The sequence below is a fragment of the Elgaria multicarinata genome, chromosome 19 (genome assembly GCF_023053635.1).
Source record: "Elgaria multicarinata webbii isolate HBS135686 ecotype San Diego chromosome 19, rElgMul1.1.pri, whole genome shotgun sequence".
Lineage (NCBI taxonomy): Eukaryota > Metazoa > Chordata > Lepidosauria > Squamata > Anguidae > Elgaria > Elgaria multicarinata.
Window position 1 is genome coordinate 20,510,102 of NC_086189.1, and position 25,500 is coordinate 20,535,601.

The window sequence follows — 25,500 nt, forward strand, 5'->3', positions numbered from 1 at the left end:
TTCACTTTGCCCCCATTTCCTCCCCCCCCCGCCCCCCGGCGGTCTCCTCCCTGTCTTTCCCCATCACTGTTTTACTCCAGGTGGTGGTCACAGCATGGCTAGGGTGATCCAGCCTTGCTAGTGCATTTCTTTGATTTATTTATTAAATCCTCACCCACCCACCCACCCTCCAAAAGCCTCCCAGAACGGCTTTCAAACACTCTGTTAAACAAGGCAGTCCTTGCCCCATGGATTTACAATCTAAAAAGACACGGCACACAAGGAAGAGGGAGTGGGGAAGGAAGAGGAAAAAGATGAAACCGTCTTTTCACAAGGCGGGTGGGGAATGGCTTTCCCTCTGCACAGCCTGCTGGAATTAGTTACAGGTGAAGCGTTAGAACAGCTTTTCCCAACCTGGTGCCCTCCAAGTGTTTGGGACTACAGTTCCCAGCAGTCCTGACCATTCGCCATGTTGGCTGGGGCTGACGGGAGTTGAAGTCCCAAATGTCTGGAGGGCTCCAGGTTGGGGAAGGCTGCTTTATGAAATGCTCAGTCTGTCGTTGATGAGGGAACCGGTCATTTCGGGCACCACAGAAGCCCCCGGGAGAGCTTGCCAAAGGTACAGAGCGCCACAGGGGCACCTGCGTGTAGACATGAGAAGGGGCGTCCGCGGCTTCTGTAACCGAGCTCTGTGTGTGTTTTCTGCCCCCCTCCTTGGATCAGGTCCAACATTAAGCCGGAGAAAGCCACAGCAAACAACCACCATTTCCAGATGTACACGTTTGACAAGACCACCAACTGCAAAGCCTGCAAGATGTTTTTAAGGTGAACGCTCCCTTCCCTGGCTTCAGGTCCATCCGGACCAGTCGGCGCTGAGGCCCTGGCCCATAGTGCGCTTTCCAGCCAGGGTGCAGAAACTCAGGCCCGCAGGCCAACCCCAGTCCAGACCTCCAGGGTTTCCCTTGTGCCCCCCAGCCTCCAGTCACTTGGCACTTTTGCCTGCCTCTCGCCCAGTTGTCTTCCCATTTAAAAAGGTTGAAAACACCCTCCCACGGCCGAGATACCGACAGCAGGAGCTATGCTGGCGTTGGGGGTATTTGGACCCACCCCCAGTTCCCTTAGCTCCACCCACAACGGAGTGCAGCTCTTGAGAGTCCCTCTCTAACTGAATCTGGCACTTAGGCTGAAAGAGGCTTGACACGCATCTTTCTGGTGGTCCCCGGGAACTCAGCGACACTGGTCAAGGCACGTTCCCAAGGGCAGCCTCAAGGCAGGGCTCCCTCTGCGTTCCATGCGTCAGGTGGAAAGAAACCGGGAGGGTTGCTAGTCGAACATCTGAGCTGCACTATTACCCAGAGAAATTCGGCAGGGAGGCAGTTCATGCCCTTGGAAATGGCCCCGTCCCCCAAGTATCCCGGTCAACCTTAATATCAACGCTTTGGTAAACTTTGCCCTGGGAAGCCTGTGCCATTTCGTCCCCCCTTCCCCCCTCCTCCACGGTATGCGGAGTAAGTCCAGGCAACACGGAGCTTCTCCCAGTCTTCCAGCGCTGGAAGTCAAGGCTGCTTCCCGGAGGACCACGTGACCACGGATTGTGGGGTGCAGATGGGAGGACGCCCTGTGAAAGAGCAGGCCTCGTTCCCGTTAGGGTGGTGCACTCCGCATCCAGCTGTTTTCTCTGCACATCCGCAGCATGTCTGTGTTTTGCTGGTGCTCGTGAGCACAATGTCTCCTGGGGGAGACGTCCCAGCACTGAGTGAAATAATTTGTACCGCCATGAACTTGAAAGCAGTTCATGCTATTACCTTCCAACAATGTCATCTCCCTGCGGACTTCTTGCTACCGTGGCAGGAATGTTTATAACCGGGCCACGAACCCGGAGGACGTGATACTCTTTTATCAGGGTGTCCTTGCCTTTGGGCTGCGCATATTCCTCCGGGGGTCCTGGGAGCATTTAACCCACAGTTAGTTATGCATTGCGAAACTTTCGCTTACGAGCGATGACGTAACGGCTTTTCATCAGTGAGACGAAGAGGCCCAGAAATGCCCGTGGGACCTGCGCGCATCAAAGGCACAAACCCCCGGTCATGTTGATAACATGGCTGTAGTCAAGGCCATTGGGAGCCCATTGCAAGCATCCTCGGCCCGGCCCCCTGTGACGCAAACGTGCAGCACATGCAGATGTGCAAATTCACACCTTATATGTGGGGACTTAGAAATAATGACTAGGGTTTATTTAAATTTCACAGGAGTCAAAAGGCAGCCAATGAATTTCTCAGTCAAATCACGTCAAATGAAATGCGTTCTTAAATTAATTCTCACTCTGCACCGAATTGTCCTAAATCAGTGGTTCTGCTTCCATCGGAATGAACCACTCGAGGGTTTTTGGAATAGATGTGGGCGCAGGGCAAGCAAAGCCTCCAGCTGCGGTGGTCGGGAGGGATTTTAAAAACCACCACTACTCTTTCAATCCACTGTTGCATTGGGTGGGGTTGGGTTGGCTCAGTTCTGCCACCTGGAATCTATCCAAGAAGAGGCCTGCGAATCGTGTCTGCCCAACACCCATGAATTACCTCTGTTGCCTCTTATTGCAATTTGAAATGGTGCCCTGGCTTAAAACGAGGCAACGCCCGGGTAGGCCCTGGCAAAAGGGCGAAGCAGGCCCGGTGCCGGAGCTGCCCTCTTTTTCTCTTTCCCCAGAGGGACTTTCTACCAAGGCTATCAGTGCATGAAGTGCAAAGCCGGGGCGCACAAGGAGTGCTTGGAGATCATCCCACCCTGCAAAATCAGTAAGTTATCCCAGGTCAGAAGCTGCTTTTTACAATCCGGGTCTGCATCAAATGCCGCTTGGGGAGAACCACGTGCTTTCCACCACCACACAAGCAACTCAGGCCCCCCCGGCTCACGTAATGCTAGCCCATTGTTGCATTCTGGGTGGTTGTGATGTGTGAACCTGGACACACTAATAAACCATGGTTTACTGGCTACAATCAACCCCTAAAAGAAAACCCGTGGTTTGTAAATTCTGGAAGTTTTAATCCATGGGTTGTCGTTATGTGCAAACCAGAACTGTGGGCTGTCCGTGGGTTGTTACGCCTGGCTACAGAAGTGGCAGGCAAGAGCAGTAAAAAAACAAAAAACCCAGCCTCTCCAGTATAACAGCACTGCAAAGGCATTTGTGATAGACGCAGGGAGCGGGCAAAGGAGGAGGGAAGCAAACAACCCAGGGATTGAGAAAACACACAAGGCAAACCCTGGGTAGAGCAACAAACCATGGGTTAAAAAAACCAGGAGTTCATGTTATGCGCAAAGCAGCCATATGTGGTTGACAGGACCGGTCTATTGTGCACAGCCATTTACATTTTGGGTGTTCAGCTGACGTGTTTTTGAGAGTGTATCTTGGATGTCGACTTTTGCTTTCAAATGGGAGTAGTTTATTCTAGAGGCAACAAAAGCAGTACTCCTGAGGCTTTTCTTCCTGAAGTACTTCTGAGTAGACATGCCGACGCTTGTCCTGCTTACTTCTGAGTAGACATGCTGAGGCATGCTGTTGGAAAGTGCTGCTGAGTCATGCCGTCCTAACTTCTGAGTAGACATGCAGAAACTATCCCCCTGCTTACTTCCAAGTATGCTCAAAATCAGTCATAACCGTGTTTAGCCCCGCCCACTTTGCCTTTGGCTCCACCCACAAATGGAATTTGGCTCACCGCTGTTTTAAATAAAATACGTCACGGTTTTTATTTTGCATCGAGGACTTGCTGTCTTAGCCCCTGATTGGAAGGCAGATGGAAACCCTGCCCTGATTCCCTTATTAGGAGTTAACACATTACGGTACGATTAAAAGTGGGGGGAAGCCATAGCTCCCTGCCCCCAAGAGCTTACAGTCTGAGTTCTGGAAGCGGGTCCAAGGACAAAGGAAGGGCGGAAAAGGAAGAGACAATGATACCAAGACAGGGGGGAGTGGGGATTATCATGGGACCCGTGTGAACAGACGCAGTCACGTGCCCCCCCCCCCCCCCCCCCGTGCACGCTGAGTTCTTTCGCACACGTGACTTTGACCACCGCGGCGATTTCAACATGTTGTGTCAACAGAAGAGCGGGACGGCTGTCTTTATTTCCTGCCCCAATTAACCCCTCTTCTCATTTTTATTTTTTAACTTTTAGGTTCTCCTGCGGACCAGGTGAGCTTAGTTGCTTTTTCCTGCCTTCTCTCCAGGGAGGGATGCGATGCGTGGCTGGACTGTGGTTTTGGTGTCACTCTGAGACGGGGTGAGGGAAGGAGCTGCCGCTAGCGGGGTGATCAGCTTCTTTCTCCCCACCCCCACCCCGAGGTATTTCCGCCTCCCCACCCACCACCACCACCAATGAAAAGACTCTCCAGCATATTGGAGAAACCGTGTTCTTTAGCTACGAATGCGCTCCACTTCCTGGCCACTCCGGCGCCTGCCGCGTTCTGTCGCCGCATGCAGTCGCCACGTCTCCTCTCTCAAAGAAGGAGCTCCTGCATCCGTTGGGCTGAGCTCCCTCCGCCGGGGCCTGAGTTCGGTGCCCCCTTTCCCCCCTGCTCCGTTCCCTGCCTGGGCCGGTCACTGTCAGCGGAGCCCTTCTTCAAAGCACCGCTTTGGAGACCAGGCTTGCCCTGAACGTCACGCGCTCGAGGCGCTCCTAACTGCCGCCCTCCAAGGTCGGTCAGGAGGGCCACCCCTCGGTTGCGGACTGGGCGGGGCGGCAGGGAGGTTTCCTGGCTCGGAAGGGGACCCCCACCTCCGTTCCGATTCAGGCACAGAAAGAAGCAAAAGAGCTGTTCCAGTAGCAAGACTATTTCGTGGCAGAAAAAGGATCAAATGGGGTTGACAAGTGTCCTCTCTCTCTCTCTCTCTCTCTCTCCAGGATTCACTGAATGTAGGTAAGGGTGCCATTGCTGCTGCCGCCTCTGTTGTTGTTGTTGTTGTTGTCGTTGTCGTTGTCGTTGTTGTTGTCATTGTTTCAAATCAGCCTGGCGAGCTAGAGCCCCTGTGCGCCGCCATGCCTGCAGGGAGACTCAGAGAATGGGATTTTCTTTGACAAAGGCTGTTGGGTGAACAATCTTGGCTTCTCGTCACAATCGGTACTAGTTTAAAAGCAGTTGTGCACGAGGCACGGATTTCACAATTGTTACTGGGTGTGTGTGTCACACTCCAGTGGTGGGCGGGGCCAAAAGCCGACAGGGAGGGGCCAAAGGTGCGAATCTTACCAACCTATTCTAGCATAAAGCTCTTCCTGCAAGTGAGTAAGTCTTCAGGGGAGGCATTTCAGTCTTTAGAATGGGGGGGGGGGACTGCACCAAAAGCTGTGAAACCATGAAACAATTGGTGGTTGGGTGAAAGGGGCGGGGCCAGGGGCAGGGGGCAGGGCCCTCTTGGGGAACTCCGGAGGGCCGGATCTGGCCCGTGGGCCTGAGCTTCTGCACCGTGGCTCTGCAGAGTCTCATAAGCAAGAACGTGGCAGGTTGCTGCCCACGAGGCATTTGCAGCCCAACACAGACCACGGAGAAAACCTCAGAGGTTGGGAAGAGAGAGAAGGCGAGTAGGAAGGAAAAGACGTGAGGAAATCCTCACCTTTAAACTTGGTTAAGTTGTTTGGACTTCAAAATGTTGCGTGGACGTGACGGGCTGCGACGTGAGCTAACATGAGCACGTGAATGAGCCTTCTTTCGGCTGCGGGGGCCTTTCTCTCTGCTCGGCTCGTCCCGTCCCGTACGAAGGGGAGACGCATGTTGCAGAACGGCTCCCACTTCGCCTTCTTTGGCTCCCCGTCCTCTGAAAGAGGCGGCAGGTGACACAGCCGGGGTCTGTTTCCTACATCATTCCAGGTCCCAAAATGGTGTCCGTCCAGAATTATCACGGCAGCCCGGCCCCTCCGGGGAAACCGGTGCTCACCTTCCAGATGGGGGAGGTGATCGAGCTGCTCAGAGGGGACCCGGAGTCGCAGTGGTGGGAGGTGAGTCGGAGACCCTCCGGGGGAGGTTATAAGGAGAACGAGGGGGATTGTGGGTCCTCGTCCCCTCCGTCTTCCATTCGTCACGGCCGTCCACAGCCCCAGGTCAGTGACGCAGGGCAGGGGGCGGGCATCGTGGCCAGTTTGGAAGCACAGGTGCTCCTCATGTCCCAAAACACAGGGCTGATTCGTATCAAGAAACCAGTTCTGGTCAACTTCATGTCCATCAGGAGCAAGTCTTTTGGAAAGCAAATGGGCCTCAGTTGCTCATTAACAGACTGTGACATCCCTGATATATAGTTACTGGGAAAGTTCGTCTCTCCTCAGCTACTGTGAGGATTGGAGGAAACAGGGAAGCCATGGTGGTGGGGTGGGTGGTGGGTGGTGGGTGGTGGGTGGCAGATGATGGCAGCGTCCCTGAAAGTGAAAATGTCCTGGCACCACCGGGTCCAGCCTGTTGCGCTAACTCCTGCCCTGATTCTTCTTCTTCTTCTTCTCCTTCTTCTCCTTCTTCTTCTTCCTCCTCCTCCTCCTCCTCTTTATTTCCAGGGAAGGCTAATATTGTCCAAGAAGTCTGGCTATTTCCCCAGCTCGTTGGTCAAACCCTGCCCGGTGGATGCCAGGGTAAGCACCCAGCGCCGTGGTTTGGGACCAGACCCCAGGTCCATCTCAACTCCAGTCTCTTGCTTCCTGCTGTGGCCATGCAGATGCGCCTGGGGGCGGTGGGGAAAAGAGTGGGGCAGTTCGTTGCCCCATAGCAACTGTTATTCAGCGGCAACTTTGTATTGCCTCTAAACATGCAGGTTCTCTCAGGCCCCAGAACTGACGGGTGTCGGGTTTAAGGAGTTTGAAGCCAAGGCGTCATTTTCATTTTATTTTATCTATTTCATTTCTATACCACCCAATCGCCAAAGCTCCCTAAGTGGTATTCAAAGATTAAAAACCTTAAAAATACAACACTGTTCGTAGTGTAGAATCCACTAGGGAACTGCCCCAGGGAACTAGCCCCCCCCATCTCCCTCCTCTCCTGCCCCTTCCCTTGCTGGCGTTGGGGCTAATAGCTCACAAGCAGGCATCTGAAAAGCCTCCCCCACACACACTCCACAAAGGGACCCTGCCAGCCAGGATCTATCGCCCGCCTCAGCCCAGCCCAGCCCAGCCCAGCCCTGCCGCTGCAACATTCTCCATTCTCTTTGCTGCAGCCCCCCAACAGCCGGCCTCCGTCGCGGGAGATGGACTACTCCGCGTACCCCTGGTGAGTCGCGCCGTGGCAGCAGCACGTGGCTTTCCAAGGAGGCGTGGGGCCGCTTGAATGTGGTTCACACGTCACAGTCCCTGCGAGGAGCCGTGCCCTCGAGGTGGAGACGGAACCATGGAGACGGAACCACAGCATTCATTTGAGCAGCAGCTTTGCAACACCAGCCTGGGCTGCTCTTTTCCCTCCTGGGTAGAAAGAAGGGCAGGAGGAAGGATCCGGGCAGCGGAGGCAAACTCCTTTCGTCACCGCAGGGATGTAGCGACAGGAGGGGTTTGATTCGGACTTGCTCCCCCACCCCCTGTTTTCAACCCATCCACCCCTGGGTCGCTAAATAAGACACAGGAACGAAGTCTGGGGGGAGGCGGCAGGAGAGATCCGGTTTTGACACCCTTTGCACCTTCCAGGCTGAATATGGACTCAGACGCCCTCTGCGGCCAAAGTCCGTGCATTTTCACACTTGCCGCGTGGTTCTCGGGCCTTCCGGAACGTGTGGGACGGAAGGCACACATTTGGGAAATGGGCGTGAAGAAAACTCCCCTCTCTTGGAAAATGCACACAGATGCGCGTTCATCAATGGGAGGAGAATGGACGCCTCTCAGGGGCGTGCCCGACCGATGCGGTCATTTGGGGAAAGACACGCGCACGAATACGCCCGGGTTCTCCTGCGGAAAGAGCCAGGCCAGGCTCCCAGTCCGATGCAGACTGGAGTCACTGCGAGATGGGATTCGGAGAACCCCTGGGAGCCCGCGTTTCGCTGAGTTACACACACACACCTCTCCCCGCAAGGCCTGAAAGGAAAACCTGGCACTTCAGGCATCCCCTGAACCTGGAGGGGCCGCAGAATGCCCCCGGGGCCGTTTTCCTTGGCCCTTCCACGTTGAGCCAAGGCATGCTGAAATGTTTCCCCACCATGTGGGAAGCGTGGGCGCTCTGCACGTGGGGTGTTGCATCGCGCGCTTCCTACTAATGCACGGGACACGGCCCGTGCGCCACGTCTGCATGTGCCACGGCCAGGCCTGAGCCCCTCCGTCCAGAAGGCCTCCGGGAGGAGGACCTGCTTCCTGCAGCTTCCGTTCCTGGCTGTGGCTTGGCTTTGATGGTGACGCGTTTCCCCGCAGGTTTGCTGGCAACATGGAGCGGCAGCAGACCGACAACCTGCTGAAGCTGCACGCTAGCGGGACGTACCTGATCCGGGAGAGGCCAGCCGAGGCCGAGCGCTTTGCCATCAGCATCAAGTGAGCGAGGGGGCCGGCGGCTGTGAGGAAGGGGCCTGGCTGGCGCCAGAGCAGAGCATGCCTGCCTTTGTCGGACGGGGCTGGCCAGGGGCGTTTCCCGGCCTCCAGCCACTGCGCCGTGTAACCAGAGAGCCTGGGCTTCTTCCACTGCTTGCTCTACTTAGAGTAGACCCATTGAAAGGGAAGGCTTGGTGTAATTTGGGATGCAACCCACCCAGTGTGTGCTCCTTGCGGCAAGCGTGAGCGCGACATTATATATGTCTGCAACTGTGTTACAGCCCTCTGTAGAAAAGGGATGGTTGCCTAAGGATGGCGCCACTGCAGAGGAGGCCCTGTTTGCTGCTGGGCCGGCCTCTGAAGGCAACAAGCAGCCCCTGGACTTGGATGCGAATGCCTCGGGGCAGTGGCGTGGTGGGAAAGGTTGAAGGGCAGGCCCTCCTCAGGGTGGCCCTCAGGCCTGCTCCCCCAAGGAGGAGCCGGAGATGCGGGCAGCTGGCTTGATCCCTTGTCCACAAACCCATTCTGGGAGTTTCCACCTGCTAGGAACAGGTCTTTTGTGAAGGGGGTGGGTCTGAATGGGGAGGGGGAGGGCAGAGGGTGTCCGTGCCCCTGCTAATGAAAAGGCCCCGGGGCTCTGTGCCTGTGAGCCCCCGTCTGCACGACACCCCTGGCCAGGGGTGGGGGGCAGGCTGAGTGGCTTCAGGCCACGTGGAAGACGTCTCTCACGGCGCACATGGTGATCCGGTGGCCTCCAGGGAGGTTTTGTGGGTTGGGACTTGGGCCGTCTCTTGCTGGATTGAGGCCCCGCTCCCTTAGCCGCTTTGGGCCGCTCTCCCCGGTGTGGCGCCGGTCGGTCGCCCGGCTGGCCTCTTTCAGCTCCAAGGCGCCCCCCACTCTCTATTTGCGCTCTTTCTGAATCGGCTGCTGCCCATTCCCTCCACAGGTTTAACGATGAAGTGAAGCACATTAAGGTGGTCGAGAAGGACAGCTGGATCCACATCACGGAAGCCAAGAAATTTGAAAGCCTCTTGGTACGCTGTTTTAGTGGGGGTAGGGGTGGGGGAGCTGCCCGGGCGGGGGGCCTGTTCTTTCTGCGGGGGCTGAGCGTTGCTTCGCGGAGCCCCTCTGGGGAGGCTCACGGGGTTTGGGTCCGTCTCCTCTGCAGGAACTTGTGGAATACTATCAAAGCCATTCGTTGAAGGAGAGCTTTAAGCAGCTCGACACGACGCTCAAGTATCCGTACAAGTCCCGGGAGCGCTCGGCCTCCAGAACCCTGACTCGGTCGCCAGGTAAGAAGAGGGCGGCCCATTCCACCCTAGCGGGGGCCACCCCACCCCCGCCCCGTGAGACGCCCTGCAAGCCTCTGGACTCAGGCAGCGGATCGGGCGAAGCAGCGCAATGGCTGCGGCAGCTCAGACCCCGCCGCCGTGTGGCCAGGATGCCGCCGTGCTCCAGGATCCGGCCGGCAACCTGACGTGCCACTGGAACTATCGCGAGGACTGTTCCCTGTAGGGCTGTGGACCGCCCTTGGCGGGGCGCTTTGTCCTCTGTTTGAGGGGTGGCCCCAACCAGCAGTGGCGGCAGCTGCCCACGTCCTCCGTGGCTGCTGGCATCTGGACGCCCGGGCTGGGCCTGCGGCGCCCACAGACAGATGCCGGGGCATGTGGGGAGAGGCCTCCTTTCGGGTTCTGCTGCGCAGCGCCTTTGCCACGGGCCCCGTCTCTGGGCTGTCTCTCCCGCCACGACCCAGACTCCCGGCTCAGCCCAGCAGTGCAGCCAGCCGGCGGGCGCTGTGGCGTTTGACACCAGAGCCCCTGCCTGGGCCCGGACCGCGCCATGGGCCCGACAGTGCCGGCCCCTGGCAGGAGCACCTCCAGGGAAGCGGATGCTGCCCTCCGTGGCCCTGGGTCCGAACCAGCCCGGCCGTGCTGGGCCCCCCTCCCGAGCTGCATGCTTCGCGTTCGCTGCCCCCCTCCCTGCATCTGCCGCCTCGCTGATTTCTCCCCTTCTCCTTTGTTGATTCCCCACTTCTAACCCTCTTTCCTCCTCGCCCCCCCTTTCCTCGTTCCCCTCCGTTCCTCCCCCCCCCCGTCCCCTTTCTCCTGCTGCTCCGTTTCTCTTTGACCTTTTCTGCAGCTGCCTCCTGTGCTTCCTACAATTTTTCCTTTCTCAGTCCTCAGGGCCACAACTTCACTTCTCAGAATTCCTCCACTCCTTTCTGGTCAGGTATATGTGTAGATAGATAGACATACGTGTGTGTGTGTGCGTGTGCGTGTGCGGGTGTGTGTCTGTCTATATGTGCATGCAAAGAGCGGAGGAGGAGGAGGAGGAGGAGGAGGAGGAGGAGGGGCCGCCACCGCCACCGCTGCCGCCACCGAGCCTCGCTCTCTCCATTCTTTGAGGAAAAGGTGACCCCTGCCGGCAGCCCTAACCCACGGCAGCCTGTGCTTTGCCATTGAGCAGACGGACAGACGGATCTCCAGCCTGCAGGAAAACATAAAAGCTTAAAAGCCATGAAAAGCATCTTTTGCATTTCCTTAACTGTGTAAAAATGTAATTTTAAAAACTTCAACTTTTTTGGGAGAAGCAGGAAGAGAAGAAATGCGGAGGCTAAATTAGTAGGGTTTGTTAAACAAGAAAGCGAACGCAAGGGCGGCGTTATGGGAACCACCCCCACTTCCCTTGGACCTGGAGGGCAGGGAGAAGACATGTGGGGGGTGAAGAAATCCAGGGCCCCCCTTCCTCAGGCGCAAGGGCTCCACTGGCATCCCTCCTCCCAAGTTTTAATTATTGTTAAAATGCTTTTGGCCTCCGCGCCTTTCACCTTCGGCTCTGTCCACCCTGGGATGCAGCGGCTGGAGCTTTCTGCTGAATTGAATTTGGCCCTAAGGCTGAAGGAGGCTCAACCCCCTGACCGCGGCTGGAAGGGGAGAGGGCAGGGGCTGAGGCCAAGTCCCCCTGCCCCCACCCTTGGGGTTTGGGTGGAACTCTGCCCATGGGCAGGGACACCTTGTTCTGCTCCCTGCATCCGGGTGTGGATCCTCCAAGGCAAAAGTGCTCATAAAAGTGCTCAAATTTCATTTAAAAAAAAAAAAAGTGGGGGAGGGAAGCATCACCAGTTTCTAGGCCCTGCAGTTTAGGGTAGCCAATAAAATAAACCTCAGAAGCAGGAGAGGTTGCAGAATAAGGGTTCCAGGGGGCCCCTTTGCCATCCTTACCCCCAGGGCTGGGAATAAATTGTGCAAAGTAGCAATAAAATACAGAACAAATTCAGCGGAATAGGAGAAATCCGATGGGTATTTGCCCCCCGAGCAGAAGCCCACCAAGGACTCCTCAGTGACACGTTGGTGGAACCAAATGCACATTTTCTCACAGGATGGATGGATGGATGGGGGGGGGTGGCGGCAGGGGTCTCTTGGCAGACAGGCTTCCCTCCCCCGCTGTTGTGCAGCTGCCAGATGGCTTTCCGTGGGGCTTGTGCAGGGGGACGGCTCCTTCTGTGCCCTGTGGCCCCTTTCCCACGACTGTTCCTGCGCCGTCCTTCCAACCCACCTTCATGGCTCCCTTTCTGCACCTCCCCCTCCAGAAACCCAGCAAGAAACCCAACTCCTCTTGCCCTGCACCAGCCAGCCCAATTCAACCTCGGTTGGCAAAACTTCAAAAGCCAACGAACGTCTAAATGAAGGGGGGCGACGCGGCACTCCCGGATCCTCCCGCTATATTTGTGAAACGCTCTTGGTCTTTGGCCTGGGCAGGTCTCCTCTCTGCAGTTACTCACCACTGCCTTGCCTGGGGATCGGATCACGAGGAAGGAGCCTGTTTGAACGGTGCACGGTGCCCACAAAATGGCATCGACGAAAAGCAGACCCTGAAGTGCCGGAAGTCTAGAACCGAAACCTAAGCCAGGGCCAAAGGGCTGCTTTGGCGACCGTCTGCTGCCCCAAAGGGTTGTAGAAAAGAGGCAGAGCGACTCCCGGATGCCCCGCACGGGCGGAGAGGGCTGCGCTGCCCCGGCCTTCCCTTCTGGGCTCTGGCCACAGAGGCACAAGAAGCCCAGCCAGAGCTCAGGCTGGACAGGGGTCCGGGGCTCTGGCGGTTGTGCGCCCCCCACCCACCCGCCCCGATGCCTCCTCACTCCTCTGCCTTGGTTTGCCCACAGTCTTCACGCCTCGGGCCATAGGGACGGCAGTGGCCAGGTACAACTTTGCCGCGCGGGACATGCGGGAGCTCTCCTTGCGAGAAGGGGACGTCGTGAAGATCTACAGCCGGATCGGCGGCGACCAGGGCTGGTGGAAAGGAGAGACCAACGGGAGGGTGAGTGAGTGGGTGGCCCTCCTGCCGTGGGGGTGGGCGGGGCCTCCCTTGCCCACAGTTCAGCGCTGCAGTGGTCCCAGGGGACGCAGCGCCAGGGCTTCTTTTAGTCACGGGGACGCTGGCTCCCCATGACAACTGTCACCCAGCACCAGCAGCCTGTCCTGTTCTGTGGTGCCTTGAGCGAATCTGCTAGCAAGATCAGGGAGGCAGAACATGGGACCTTGGGTTGCTCCCAGCGGGTCCTGCAGCTGGCTGGAACGCTCTTCTAGGAGGACCAGAGGAGGACGTCGTCTCAGCGGGGAGCTAAAGCCACCCGAAGCCTTATGTAGGCTGAGAAGCTCCTTCGCTTCTGGAGGAACTGTCTGGAGAGTTTTTGTGCTCTTGACACTCCTGCGAGGTTGGGGAGATGGAGGTTCTGCTGGGGACTGAGCCAGGGGACGATGGGAGGGCCCTAAATAAGGCTTGCCTGTGCCTCGTTCTCCTCAGAATCCCCTGCTGCACACTGGAAGGTCCGAGGACCGGTGGGTCCATGATGAACCTTCTTGGCTGCCCCAGCCTGAACCGTCAAGGACTCAGCTGCCTCCTTCCTGCCACGTGACCTATGTCACGGCCTCTTCTGTTTTCCCTCTGCAGATTGGCTGGTTCCCTTCGACTTATGTGGAGGAGGAGGGCGTGCAATGACCGTCGGACGTGCGGGTGCCGTCGGCAGACACCCAGAGAAGCCTGTGCAAGCAGTGCGTGTCCGTCCCTGGGGCTCCACGTGAAAGTGACTGTGCCTTTCCCAGCACTAACTGTAGACACACGAGAGCCTAGCTTGGGCCCATTTTGCAGATCTGTAAAAGTGTGGGTGAGAGAGAAAGAGAGCGAGAGCAAGCGCGCACATGCACACACACAACAGCGTGGCTCGTATGCACGCATGCGCCTTGTCTGTGGGCTTGGGAGGGGGTTGGCTGCTTCTCATCGACGGCTTCGCTTGTACATAAGATATCGACGTCTGATATCGGGTGATGTTTGGGGGAAGCCACGGAGCGCCCGGCGGGAGACCAGCTTGGCGTGTGAGGCAGGAGGTGGCCCCTGCGGCGGAGGCTGCATCAGACCACGGCGGGAGCGGCGGAAGGCGAGGCTGGAGGGAGCCCCTTGTCCCAGGGCAGGGGTGCCAGGGGAGGGGAAGCCTCTTCCTGCCGGGCTTTTGGGGCGGCCCTGGGAGATTGCCCTGGAGCGAGGGTCCCGGGGCATCCGGAAGGCGTCCCTCAGGCTGAGATGCTTCGGTTGACAAATCCCCCCGCCTTCCACGGCAGCAGTGTGACGTGACCACGGCTTCCATGGCCCAGAGGACAGAAGGCCCGTGGCTGGGCGGCTCCCTCCCCGGGCCCCAGATTGGCACTGTCTCTCCCGCCCCTTCACGCATTCATCACTCAAGGGACGCCCCGGGGAAGCCTCTGCCGCCAACTGGAAGCCCCCCGCCCTGGCCTCACCCACGTGCCGCGCGCTCTCACCTGACCGAAGCCCCTGGCGCTCAGCACGCCATCGCGGCTCTCCTCTCCCTCACGCCCGGAGCGATTTCAGGTCCTGCCGGTGCTGCCGCTGGCTGCACTCATCCGAAAAATCAGCCCATTTCACCATTTCTGTTCGTTTGTTCATTTGCTTTCAAATTGGTTGCTCTTCACATTTGCAAAAAAGGTTTGTTTTTTAATCCCTCCATAGATGTCCACACACTGGCCACCTTTCTGGTAAGGGCAGGAATTGTCAAGGGACGTGAGTTCTACATAGGATGTGCGAACCTCCCCGTCTCCACAACACACACACACACACACACACACAGCATTTCTGCTCGCCTGATGGAAACTCCTTAGGCTTTTCCTCCCTATCATGGATGTCCCCATCAAGCACCACCTCGCATGGAACATCCCTCTCCACATGTGCTTTCAGATACGTGCGTGCCGCCCTGTGGTTTTCTGGCAGCACCCGGAGCCCCGGAACGATTTCCCTTCTTGCCAGGCTCCGACGCGCTCCGTCGCCTGGATGGGGCTCTGTCACAGGACAGGTGTCAGTCCAGGGGCCTCCTGGAAAGCAGGGGGGCTTCTTCCAGGGGGCTGCAAGACGGACGGAGGGAAGGCCATCCCGTGTGACTTGGGGGGCGTGTTAGGGTGAAGGCGTTGCCAGATGGCAGGCGCCGCCTCTGCCCCCGGACTCACGTAAGTCACACGGGTTCAGGTGTCTCTTCCTCGTCCTCCCGTGAGTCTGTACCGCCTGAGCTTGCCTCTGTTCCGTGTTTATGGTGGCGGCGGGGAGGTAGGTGGGATTGAATGATCCTGGTGCAACTGGACACGCCTCATCTCAGGGCCTCTCCTGGGCCTGAAAACCAGATCTCAGCTGCATCACGTGCGCTGATGGGAATGGCGTTCCCCAGCCCCTCTTTCCCATGGCAGGGCCCTGAAAACGTGCCTGTGGATCGCAGCCTTACTTCTGATTAAACACAGCTCTGGCAGCGCTGTGCAGGCGTTTTTTGGGCCACCTTCACAACCTGGCTCGGCAGCAGACCTGCTTCATCCTCCTAATCAAGCACACCCCTTGGTTTTTCCGGTCTGCTTCTGGGTTAGAAAATGGCAGCCTGTTGTTCCACCCTCACCCCCCACCCCACCCCCCGCAGATGTCGGAAGGGGCTCTTTGGATGCCTTCTTTGCAACTCCTGTTTCCACAAAGGGAGAAGGGGAGGCCGCGATCCACGTGTCCCCTTTGCCTGCCTGGCTGCCCCCTTCTTTGAACAGTTAAAAGCGGAGACTCCTGCACAAGTGTCCCTATTCCAGGAGAGAGGAACTTGGATACGTATGTCTAAAATTGAAAATTGATTGAGCAGCTGCAGCCATATCTCACGCGTGTTGATTCAGAAGTGAGCAAAAGTTCTGTGTTCAAGGAGATCTCTCCCCGCTTCGTAAGGCCAAAGAAGTCTCGGGAGAGAGGAAAGGGCACGGAATGACTCCTTGGCCGGCAAACGCAGGGCAAAGAGATGGAGGATGGAGGGGTGTCCTCAACCTCTCACCCACTTCCTCCGGGGACAGCTGCTCCCACCGTGGCCCCGGTCACGCATTTTCCTTCCCACACCTGCCGGAAGATTGCCCTGCTGTTCTGCTTTCTCCCTCCTTGAGATGGATGCAGCCGTGAGAAAAACGTGGACTGATCATGGATGGTTTGCTACGGGGCCTGATCTTTCCATAAAGTCCTGAGACTGAGACGGGACGATCGCACAGTAAAAGCCACATCCGGAAGCACCCATAGAGATCAGTGAATTTACTCCAAAGAAAGTGTGCAGAGGGGCCTAGAGCCTTAAGCGTTCTGCTAGAATATAGAGAAGGATCTCTTGGAAAACAGGAGAGATCTCTTCTTCTCATCGCCACACAGTTTTCGATGCAGCACTTGGCTCTGCGTTGAAACCCCAGCTTGGTCACTCTTCATGGTAAATTCTGAACAAAATCAAAATATTTCTTGCTTGGAAAGGGTTGCGCTGGACATGAGGGGGTCTCTGTGTTTGCTGGTGGTGTAAGGGGTTTCTCCCACCCACCCACCCACACACCTAAGGAATGGTTTTGTTTGTAACTAATTATTGACTGAATTGTTGCCACGATATATATTTGTGAATAAGAAAGGAAGTTTTTTTATTATGACAGTGAGAATATTGTACATATATTTTAATTGATTTTACAAAAAAAAAAAAAAACATTTTTAAAGAATTGTAACAATAGGGGGAAACGACAATATTTAAATTCCTTGATTTGATTCTTTTGTTCTCATTGAGGTTCTTTTGCACTGCCCTAAATCGGGGCCAGAGGGAAAAGGTGGTGGCGGGATATATATATAGGTGATGAGGATGATTTGAAGGTGAGTTTATAACTGGGGTTGTGTGTGTGGGGGGGAATCAGAATCCATTTGCAACTGCTTTTAATGCAAACTGAGGGGGGGGAAATAGCTGCTAAATAGAACCACCCTTCTGCATGTTTGTTTGTTTCTTAAAGTTTCTTAAGTTACAGGAACACGATCAAAGGGGATTCTCTAGCAAACAAATAGGATGTGATTTTATTGACCGATTCTCCCCCCCCCCCAAAGCCCCTTTTAAGACATTTTTTATTGCAAATAAACGTCTCCCTTTTTGGGCAGAACAGGGACAGCAGGTGTGTGTGTGTGTTTTGTCTGTGCGGGTCTCTGTTCTCTCTGCATATTTCTATCCTGCGCCTTCAGTTGGAAGAAACAGTCAGGGGCAACGAGAAAGCAGTGTAAGTAAAATAGAAAAACAGCAACACATGGTTAGAACAGAACTAAAAGAGAATGTGCGCACGAGAGAGAGAGAGAGAGAGAGCGCATGGGGAGACAGGCGTCTTGGTCTTTGCCCCGAGGAGTTCCTTCACAGGGCTCCGTGCTCCTTGCAGGAACCTAAAACGGCCGTCCGTGAGCTTAAGACGTGTGTCTGCATGCATTGATGTGGGGGCACAGCTGAAGTTGTTCTGTGTCCCATCATGCCTCTCTTAAGGCGCATGATGGCTCTGCCCTGGTTCAGTGCACAGTGTAGAGCCTTATTTTGTGCCCCCTCACTTCGCCTGCCGGGATCCCTCCTTTCTCCCCCTCATCTACCCACTGCCAAGCTGCAGAGAGTAAGCTCCTCAGGGCAGGGTCCTTATTCTCCATTAGGGGGGTGGGACCTCACATCCCCGGGCCAATTCTGGTGACCCAGTCCTGCCCTCTGAGGTTCCCCGGAAGCCCCCTTCCCTTTCCCTGGGGGGCTTCCCAGCTTCTGTGCAATTTTCACTCACTCAAAGGTGGAGGAAGAGCTCCAAGCCGAAACAGGCTGGTTTGAACCGCCCACTTTTGACTCCAGTCCCCCTCCCCTGAATGTCGTCCCCACCCACCCCCGGCACGCCAAGAGCTTCATCGAAACTAAATCCAGTCCTCAGGCTGAAAGCGTTTCAGCCCACCTGCCCGAGTATTTTATTTCTTATTACATTTATAGTCTGCTTTTCTTCCTCTTGCAAGGAACCGAAGACGACTTACATGATCCTCCACACCACTGTTATACTCCTAACGACCCTGAGAGGTAAGTTAGGCTGAGAGACAGCTTCATGGCTGAGTGGGGACTGGAACCCGGGTCTCCTCACCCCCAGTCCAACACACCAGCCGCTACACTACACCGCCCCTCTGTTTGGTCTCATTTGTGACGAAAGGCCAGGAGGTTTTAAAAACAACGTCATGTTTCAAACAAAAACTTTGAAACATACATTGGATGTGCGAATGCAGGCACATCACGCAAAACACCCATTCACCCTTTCCAAAACCAGTTATCCCGATAGCAAATCTTGCTGAATGTGTCTGAAATGCAGCTATCCTGTAATATATGCACCCAGATCCATCAAGACTGGGCCAGAAAGACACGGATGCATAATCCCAGTCAAACAGTGAGGCTTACTTTGGGCAGGCTGCCATCTCTGAGGCCCACCTCCCTTACAGGGCTGTTGTGAGGACGGAACTCAGGAGGGCAGAGGAGAACCGCGTGCGCCAGAGGTCAGCTCGGCTGGCGCCTGCATTGCAATCTTCCGTGCCAGGGGAGGAGGCACCTTTCATTCCCCAGGGATTTTAGGGTGGAATCTTAGGCATGTTTAGACGGGGAAAGACCTTCAACTCCCAGTTTTCCTTCTTTCTTTCCAAACGTGCCTAGGATTGTGTCTTCAGACAGTTTTTGTTGTTTTTAAATGTGTCGTCTTCTTAGATCTTTACACTGCTGGTGCTTTTCACTTTGTGGGTTTAATATTGCTGTTTTAAACTTCTTAAAAGTTTTATATCATGTTTTATCATGTTGTGTTTCGTGGTTTTAACTTTAGTGAACCTCCCAGAGAGATTCAACTTTTGGGTGACAGAGTAGCACAGCAATAAGCAAATTAAACCTGCCCCCCTTCAGACGTTTTGGACTACAACCCCCATCAACCTCAGGCAGCCTGGACAATGGAACGGGATTGTGGGACTCACAGTCAAAAGTATCTGGAGGGCCCGGGGTTGCCTGTCTCCAGTGTTTTCTTTGCTCCTTGGAGAGGAAATACAGTTGAAAGGTAAATCTGGGGAGGGGGGAAGGACCCCACCGCCCGTCCTTTGAAGGAAACCGTTCCCAGCATTGACCACCACGCCCTCTGCTCCCAAGGCTGGTGTAGGACAGGAGGTTGCCGGTTCGGTGAATGTGCAGAGGGCTGCTGGGACGTGAGCCCCAGTGTTCACCTGTGGGGAGCCGGCTGCTGCATTGCCCCTTTAACCCAGAGCCCCAGGCCTCTTCCAGCAGGGCCGGCCCCTCCCCCCTCCCCAGCGGCTCATTCTCCAGCCACACCCCCGGCCGGCTCCAATGAGAGGCCCGCCAGCAGCCACGGGAGGCTTGGCTCCAGCTACGCTTGGCTACTGGCCCTGGGCAGTGCAGGGGGTGGAGGGTGAGCAAGACCCAGATGCCGTGGAAAGAGCTCAGCAGGAAGCGAGGTAGTGCGCGGGGGCCCACGTCGGCTGCCCAGGGCCAAGCTCACGGAGGGGGGCAACAGCCGGGGGCGCTGCTAAGAGCCTTGGCCAGGGTCACGTCCGGACGCCGTTGCGGAGTGCCGCCTTTCCATCATCTGGAAGCGTCGGCTTGGCAGCCTTGTCCTCCGGGGCTGATGCGCCAAGCGACACGCGCTTCCGGGGATGGATAGAAGAGTGGGTCTTTTCTGCTCCCCTCGTGTATTCCATGGGGGCCCCATTCGCCGCCGCCCCCCCTCACGGGACGCTCCGTCGCTTTCTCAAAGCTGCCCGATTTGGTGGCTCCTGCCGCCATGTGTTGTGCCTGCCAATCCCATACGTGGTTCGTGGGTTCCCTCTGTGCGCAGGGCTGCCTATTCCAGCTCTCCCAGATGTGCCGGGCTGCAACTCCCAGCATCCCAGGATGTCAACACATCTGGAGGGCGCAAGGTCAGGGACGCCGGGTGTTTTCGGTGGCTCTTCTCTGTGCTCGAACGTTTGTGACGTTCCGCATGGAGCAGGTGATGCGCGTGGCTCCGTGTGGCTTGTGGTGCATGAGGCGGCCATTGATAAGCGTGTTGCCCCCCCCCGGGGGGCCGACTCTCCGGCTGCCATCTGCTGACGCATCGCTTCGTTCCCCCCAGAACAACGCGGACTCTGGGACTCGCTGTGGCCGGCCAAGAGCAGCCCCCACGGTGCCTGCGGTCGGACTCGGGTGCCCTCTTTCAACGCTGGGTTCATGTTTCTGCAACGGCAGCTCGGCTGAAGGCAGGCAGGAAGCCAGGAGGAGGAGGAGCAGCAGCAGGAGGAGGTGTTTTCAGCAGCGTTCGCAGGGAAGAGACGTTCCAACGGCAGCCTGACTTAAGAGGTAAACAGGACGGAGCAGAGCGTTCTGTGGGTGCTGCACGCTTTACGCAGCAGCGTGTGCGTGTCTCTGTGTGTGTCATAGCGCTGTTCCACGCAGTAAATGTGACGGAGGCTCACAGGGACGCAGCGCTGCTGGGCCTTTTTTCTTAGCAGGTAGACGCTGACGTCCTCTGCCGCCCCGCCCCCCTCAGCCTTCCCTGCTCCCTCTGAGCTGAGCTGCAATCCTCACCGTGGCTGAGGGTGGAAATGGATGCATGTATGTGTGTTCCTTGATGCATCAGAAAGTATTTGGGGGTGTCTTGGTCTCGAAGGGGTAATTGAGGCCCTTCAGCTCCACGACTGCCCTGCTGCCATTGGAGGTGACGATGGCCAGAGCCAGGCTGTGGAGATGGGTCACCGGCGGAGCTGACCCGCGTTTGGGGCCTCTCGCCAGGGCTGCGGCTGTGGGGGCCTGCCGGGATGCGAGCAGCCCTTGCTGGGATCTAGGCCTCGGTCCGGGCACTTTTGCAGCTTCAGAGCCCCACCCCCATCGTTACCGGAGCCCCTTATAGCGTCTGACCAGTTGGGTCGACCCAGGACTCACGGATATAAACATTTGTGATCATAAATCCAGGGCCCCCTGGGTCTAAAGACAGGAGCGGTGTCTGCACCTGAAGGAGTGTGACAGGCTTATTGGATTCCACAATGTCTTTTTACTCAGGGTTTGTCTAATTTGCATCAGCGCTTCTCTTACCCATATGTTTTGGCAAGTGCCCCGTGGTCGCCTCCTTTTGGGAACAGGCCAATAGTGTGGATGATTTGTGGTCCCTCTGGAGCCGTCCCGGCTTCAGGCAGTCTCTGGCGGAAGAGGGGCTTTTGCAGAAAGGCGCAGAGGCCCTGCAGACGATTCGGGTGGGGGCAGTCCGGCTCTCTCGGGGTGCTGCGCTCTTTGGGGGCTGATGGGGGGGAGACGTGAAGCGGGCGCTGAGGAAGAGGACGGCTCAGGTGGCTGGAGGCAGGGAAGTCCCGGTGTGCCGATCATGGCCACCGGTGGAGTTTCCAGGCTGAGCCAGAAGGGCCCCTGGCAAGCAGGGGGCTGAGCAGCAGCAGCAGCAGCAGAGACAACGTCCAAAGTTCTGTTTCAGTCGGGCTAAATGGCTACGGTTTTAACCCCTGAGGGCCCAGCAGCATTTAGTGCATGCATTTACTGTTCCATGCATCTCCCGGCTTTCCCCCTCTTGCAAGGAGCCCAAGGCAACTTGCATGGTCTTCCCCCTCTACGTTTTACCCTTACAACAGTACTGTGAGGTAGATTAAGCTGAGAGGCAGCAAATGGCAAAGAATGATGTAGCCTGATCACAGCTGGAAGTGCAGTCTGTAGGGGCTAGGAGCCACCACACAAAAGACCCCGCTCCTGGTGGTTTCCACATGGGACCACCAGGAATGCCTCTTCAGAGGACCACAGTGGTTGGGCAGGACAATACGGCAGAAGGACAAGCATCCCAGTCCTTGGGCGGTGCTTCCATCAGCCGGAGAACAAGGAGCCACTGGGAGGTTGCATCCGTTCCCTCCCAGGAGGATCATCATGGAAACACCCCCCCCCCCCCGGCTCCCCAGCCCCCGCCCCTTCAGTACATCAGCCAGAGAAGGAGCTGGTGTCACCCATTCCCTGCAAGAATCAACACCTACCAGAACTTTTAAGGCGAAGAACTGGTGTGTGGGTTTTACTTTTTCCCTTCTCCCTCCCCATCCCTGTTCCTTTTGTGTCGTGTCTTGTAGATTGTAAGCCTGAGGGCAGGGATTGTCTCATCCTTGCAAGCCACTCAGGGAGCCAGTTTTGGCTGAAGAGTGCGCTAAAAATGCGGTAGGTGAACAAATACTTGGGCACCCTGGCTTGAGGTGTGGCGGCAGTGACTCGTCTGTTGTCCCGCCAGATCGCCATGGCCCATTGGAGGCGCGTGTTCCAGATGCAGCCCCCGTCCTCCGGTCAAAGGCTCCGGTGGCTCGGCAGTGCGGCCGGACCGACGGCAGAGAAGAGTGTCCCTTACCAGAAGACGCTGAAGGAAGGGAGCCCGCCGGGGCGGGGGCCCAGCAAGCCCCTCCCGGCGTCCGCGGACGTGGTGGTGATTGGTGGAGGCAGCCTGGGGTGCCAGACCACCTACCACCTCACCAAGATGGGGCTGCGCAACGTCGTCCTCCTCGAGAGGGAGCGCTTGACCTCTGGCACCACCTGGCACACCGCAGGTAAAGGAGCCCGACTCTATCGTCTGCCAGGCCGGGGGGCGGGCGGCTGGCTGGCTGGCTGGCTGGCTGGCTGCTGGTGGGGCGAGGGACGTGACCCCGTGCCAGGTGGCTTAGGGGCGCCAGGGCTGGGAAAAGCTCCTGCCTGAAACCCCAGAGGGCCTCAGCTGCCAGTCAGAGTCAACAATACCAGGCTTGATGGACCCACACATGGCTTTGTGTAGGGCAGCTTCTGAGGATCCCACCCTCCTGGCATTGTGTCCAAAAGGTGGTGAAAACACACAGACACACACCTGGCCAGATGTGATGGGGACGTTTTTAGAACTGGCCACAATCCATCGTGATGCTGCAGTCATAGTCCCATTCGGGACAGTGTGTCTTCCCTGGAGAGCGGCCAGAGTTCCATGCGGGGTTCAGGTGGGGGCAGGAGTTCCTGTCATTTATAAGACGCACATTTCAGTACCGCTTTTCAGCACAAATGGAGGCTTCCAAAGTGGTTTGACATGAACTAAAACGAAGGCCTTGAAATGAATAGAGCTAAAACTTCCAGCCTTATATTGAAAGCCTAGCAGAACAAGGGTTGGGGCCTGCCCTCCTATGAGGCACGGTGAGACCTTCGCCTACGGTAGCAGATCAGGAGGGGCGGCAGCAGAGAGGGAGCGGATGTGCGTTGTGTGCGTTGATGTGTGGGAGTCGGGGTGGGGTGGGGCAGCAGAATTGCCCAGCAGTTCCAGGGCAGCCCCCGAAAGGGAAAAGCCTCAGGAAATGGCAGCCTGGCCCTCAGAAAGGAGGCCTCCCTCCCTCCCTCCCAGCCTCCCCGGGTGGAGCCGTGGCCTCAGGATCCCTGAGCATCTGCTCAGAGGTTGGTGCCGGCCGTGGTGTCCAGCAGCCCTTCTCCTTGACACCCGGAGCTCCGGCCTTTCTGCTCCCTCAGGGCTCTTGTGGCAGCTGCGCCCCAACGACGTGGAGGTGGAGCTGCTGGCTCACACCCGGAACGTGGTCAGCCGGGACCTGGAGCAGGAGACGGGGCTCCACACGGGGTGGATCCAAAATGGCGGCCTCTTCATCGCGTCCAACAAGCAGCGGCTGGACGAATACAAGCGGCTCATGTCGGTAAGGCGCCAAGGCCCAAGCCGGCACCCTTTGGGCTCCCAGAGCAGCTCCTGCATCAACCTTCTCCTCTAGACAGCCACAACCAGGAAAAGCCCCACGTCTTGGGGCACATTTTGCTCGCTCCCCCAAATTGCAAAACGCTTTCATTCCCCGCCCCAACTTTGAGCTAAAATTCCCATTTAGGGAACGTTCAGCGATGCTTGTTGTGGTGACCCACAGAAGCCCTTCCCACTTCCGTTGCATTGCTTTGCACGGGTTGTTTTTTTATTTTGCATGTTATTGTTTACATTTGTAGCCTGCCCTGGAAATAATTGTATCGATGGCTGGCATGTAAACCCTAAGACGTAGGTGCAGGCTCCGAGGCAGAACCGGCCTTCTCTGCGAGAGGAGACCCGGCTTCCCTGGCCTGCTCCCTCCTGAGCTGCCCGTTCCCTTCGCGTCTTTCGCAGCTGGGCAAAGTCTATGGCATTGAGTCGCACGTCCTGTCTCCGGGGGAGACGAAAGACCTCTATCCCTTGATGAATGTGGGCGACCTCTACGGCACGCTCTACGTGCCCACGGACGGCACCATGGATCCGGCGGGGACCTGCACGACCCTGGCCCGGGCTGCCAGCAGCCAAGGAGCTCTGGTAATTTCGTTTCACTTCTGACCTTCCTGTACCGCCCCAAAACTAAATCTTTCTGGCTGGTTTACAAAGATTAAAAGAGGAGAGTCCTGGCGGCCCTATCCGCCGGGTCCCATCGCTAGCAATAGGTCTCCTCCTGAACCTGTGGTCCATCTTCTTCAGGTCGTTGAGAACTGCCCCGTGACGGGCATTGAGGTCAGAACAGACGACCTGGGCGTCCGAAGAGTAGCGGCCGTTGTGACGGAGAATGGGACCATCCAGGCACCCTGTGTGGTGAACTGCGCAGGTCGGTAAGAAAGGCCCCCATCCTGCTCTTCCCAACAGAAATGCTGGTACTCTTGCACAAAAGGCAAGCCTGGGTCTCCAGATGCTTACACAGAAAGAGCCCAAAGTTTTCCTCCCAAGTTTGGCCTGGGCAGAAACGTTGACGGCAGAGTTGCTTATTTATTGTATTTATTTTTATTTATTTATTACCTTTTTATACCGCCCAATAGCCGAAGCTCTCTGGGCGTTTCAAAAAAATGAAAACCATAATTTTCTTTCTGATTCCTTCTTTTAAAAAGAAGAAGAAAAGAAACCAGGAATTGACACAAGCTCACCGAGGGTCCATCTAGCCCAGCACTTGGTTCAGTGGCCAACCAGCTGTTGGCCAGGCAGCAACAAAGCAGGACACGGTGCGACAGCACCCTCCCGCCCATGTTCCCCAGCAACTGGTGCACCCAGGCTTACTGCCTCGAATACTGGAGATAGCACACAACTATCAGGGCTAGTAGCCATGGCTAGCCTCCTCCTCCTCCTCCTCCTCCAGGAATTTATCCAACCCCCTTTCAGAGCCAACCAAATTGGTGGCCATCACCACATCTTGTGGCAGCAAATTCCATAGTTTGACTCTGTGCCGTGTCCTGAATCTCCCACCAGTCAGCTTCATGGGATGATCCCAGTGGGTTCTAGTATTTTGAGAGAGTGAGAAAAATGTCTTCCTCTCACCTGCATTCTCCACCCCATGTGTGATTTTGTACAGCGCCCTCCATCCATCCCCCCCTCCCAGGAGGGAGGTGCGTCCCTCTGCCTCGGTCATTCACCGGTTGGTCTTCCTTCTCCAACAGGCGTGTGGGCCCCGGCCCTGGGCAAGATGGCGGGGGTCAGCGTGCCCCTGGTGGCGATGCATCACGCCTACGTGGTGACCGAGAGGATCGAGGGAATCCAAGTCAGTGCGCAGTTTGGGTTTTCATTCTGTGGCTCCCCGTGCGGAGTGCTTAGTCTCCAGCGTAGCCTCGCGCTTTCCTTTCTGGATGCCTGGACAGCCAGAGGGGAGGAATTGGAGAGGTCCTAGGTGTGGCGTCATCCTGTCAGTTTTCTCTTCCTTTCTCAGGAAGCTAAACCTACGAAACCTTAGCTC

The 25,500-nt window shown here is 56.7% G+C and overlaps 2 protein-coding genes across 3 annotated transcripts in view; both read left to right on the forward strand.

Moving 5' to 3' along the window:
* The window catches only part of VAV2 (vav guanine nucleotide exchange factor 2), a 112,740-nt gene extending 96,204 nt beyond the window's left edge, over positions 1 to 16,536 (forward strand). Inside the window, exons 16-28 of one of the 2 annotated variants that reach the window (XM_063144802.1) lie at positions 703 to 804; positions 2,680 to 2,768; positions 4,144 to 4,160; positions 4,870 to 4,885; positions 5,831 to 5,958; positions 6,505 to 6,579; positions 7,158 to 7,210; positions 8,332 to 8,448; positions 9,392 to 9,479; positions 9,614 to 9,737; positions 10,585 to 10,674; positions 12,608 to 12,762; positions 13,396 to 16,536. In XM_063144802.1, coding sequence (XP_063000872.1) covers positions 703 to 804; positions 2,680 to 2,768; positions 4,144 to 4,160; positions 4,870 to 4,885; positions 5,831 to 5,958; positions 6,505 to 6,579; positions 7,158 to 7,210; positions 8,332 to 8,448; positions 9,392 to 9,479; positions 9,614 to 9,737; positions 10,585 to 10,674; positions 12,608 to 12,762; positions 13,396 to 13,443 — 1,102 coding nt within the window. In that variant the 3' untranslated portion in view covers positions 13,444 to 16,536. The remainder of the gene's footprint in view (positions 1 to 702; positions 805 to 2,679; positions 2,769 to 4,143; positions 4,161 to 4,869; positions 4,886 to 5,830; positions 5,959 to 6,504; positions 6,580 to 7,157; positions 7,211 to 8,331; positions 8,449 to 9,391; positions 9,480 to 9,613; positions 9,738 to 10,584; positions 10,675 to 12,607; positions 12,763 to 13,395) is intronic. The other variant, XM_063144803.1, reaches the window with a different exon arrangement.
* A 2,672-nt stretch (positions 16,537 to 19,208) lies between these two features.
* Positions 19,209 to 25,500, forward strand: part of SARDH (sarcosine dehydrogenase) — a 30,613-nt gene continuing 24,321 nt past the window's right edge. Inside the window, exons 1-7 of the mRNA XM_063144428.1 lie at positions 19,209 to 19,263; positions 19,920 to 20,143; positions 22,056 to 22,365; positions 23,297 to 23,475; positions 23,925 to 24,104; positions 24,264 to 24,387; positions 25,208 to 25,308. Of these exons, the coding sequence (XP_063000498.1) occupies positions 22,062 to 22,365; positions 23,297 to 23,475; positions 23,925 to 24,104; positions 24,264 to 24,387; positions 25,208 to 25,308 (888 nt within the window). The 5' untranslated portion in view covers positions 19,209 to 19,263; positions 19,920 to 20,143; positions 22,056 to 22,061. The remainder of the gene's footprint in view (positions 19,264 to 19,919; positions 20,144 to 22,055; positions 22,366 to 23,296; positions 23,476 to 23,924; positions 24,105 to 24,263; positions 24,388 to 25,207; positions 25,309 to 25,500) is intronic.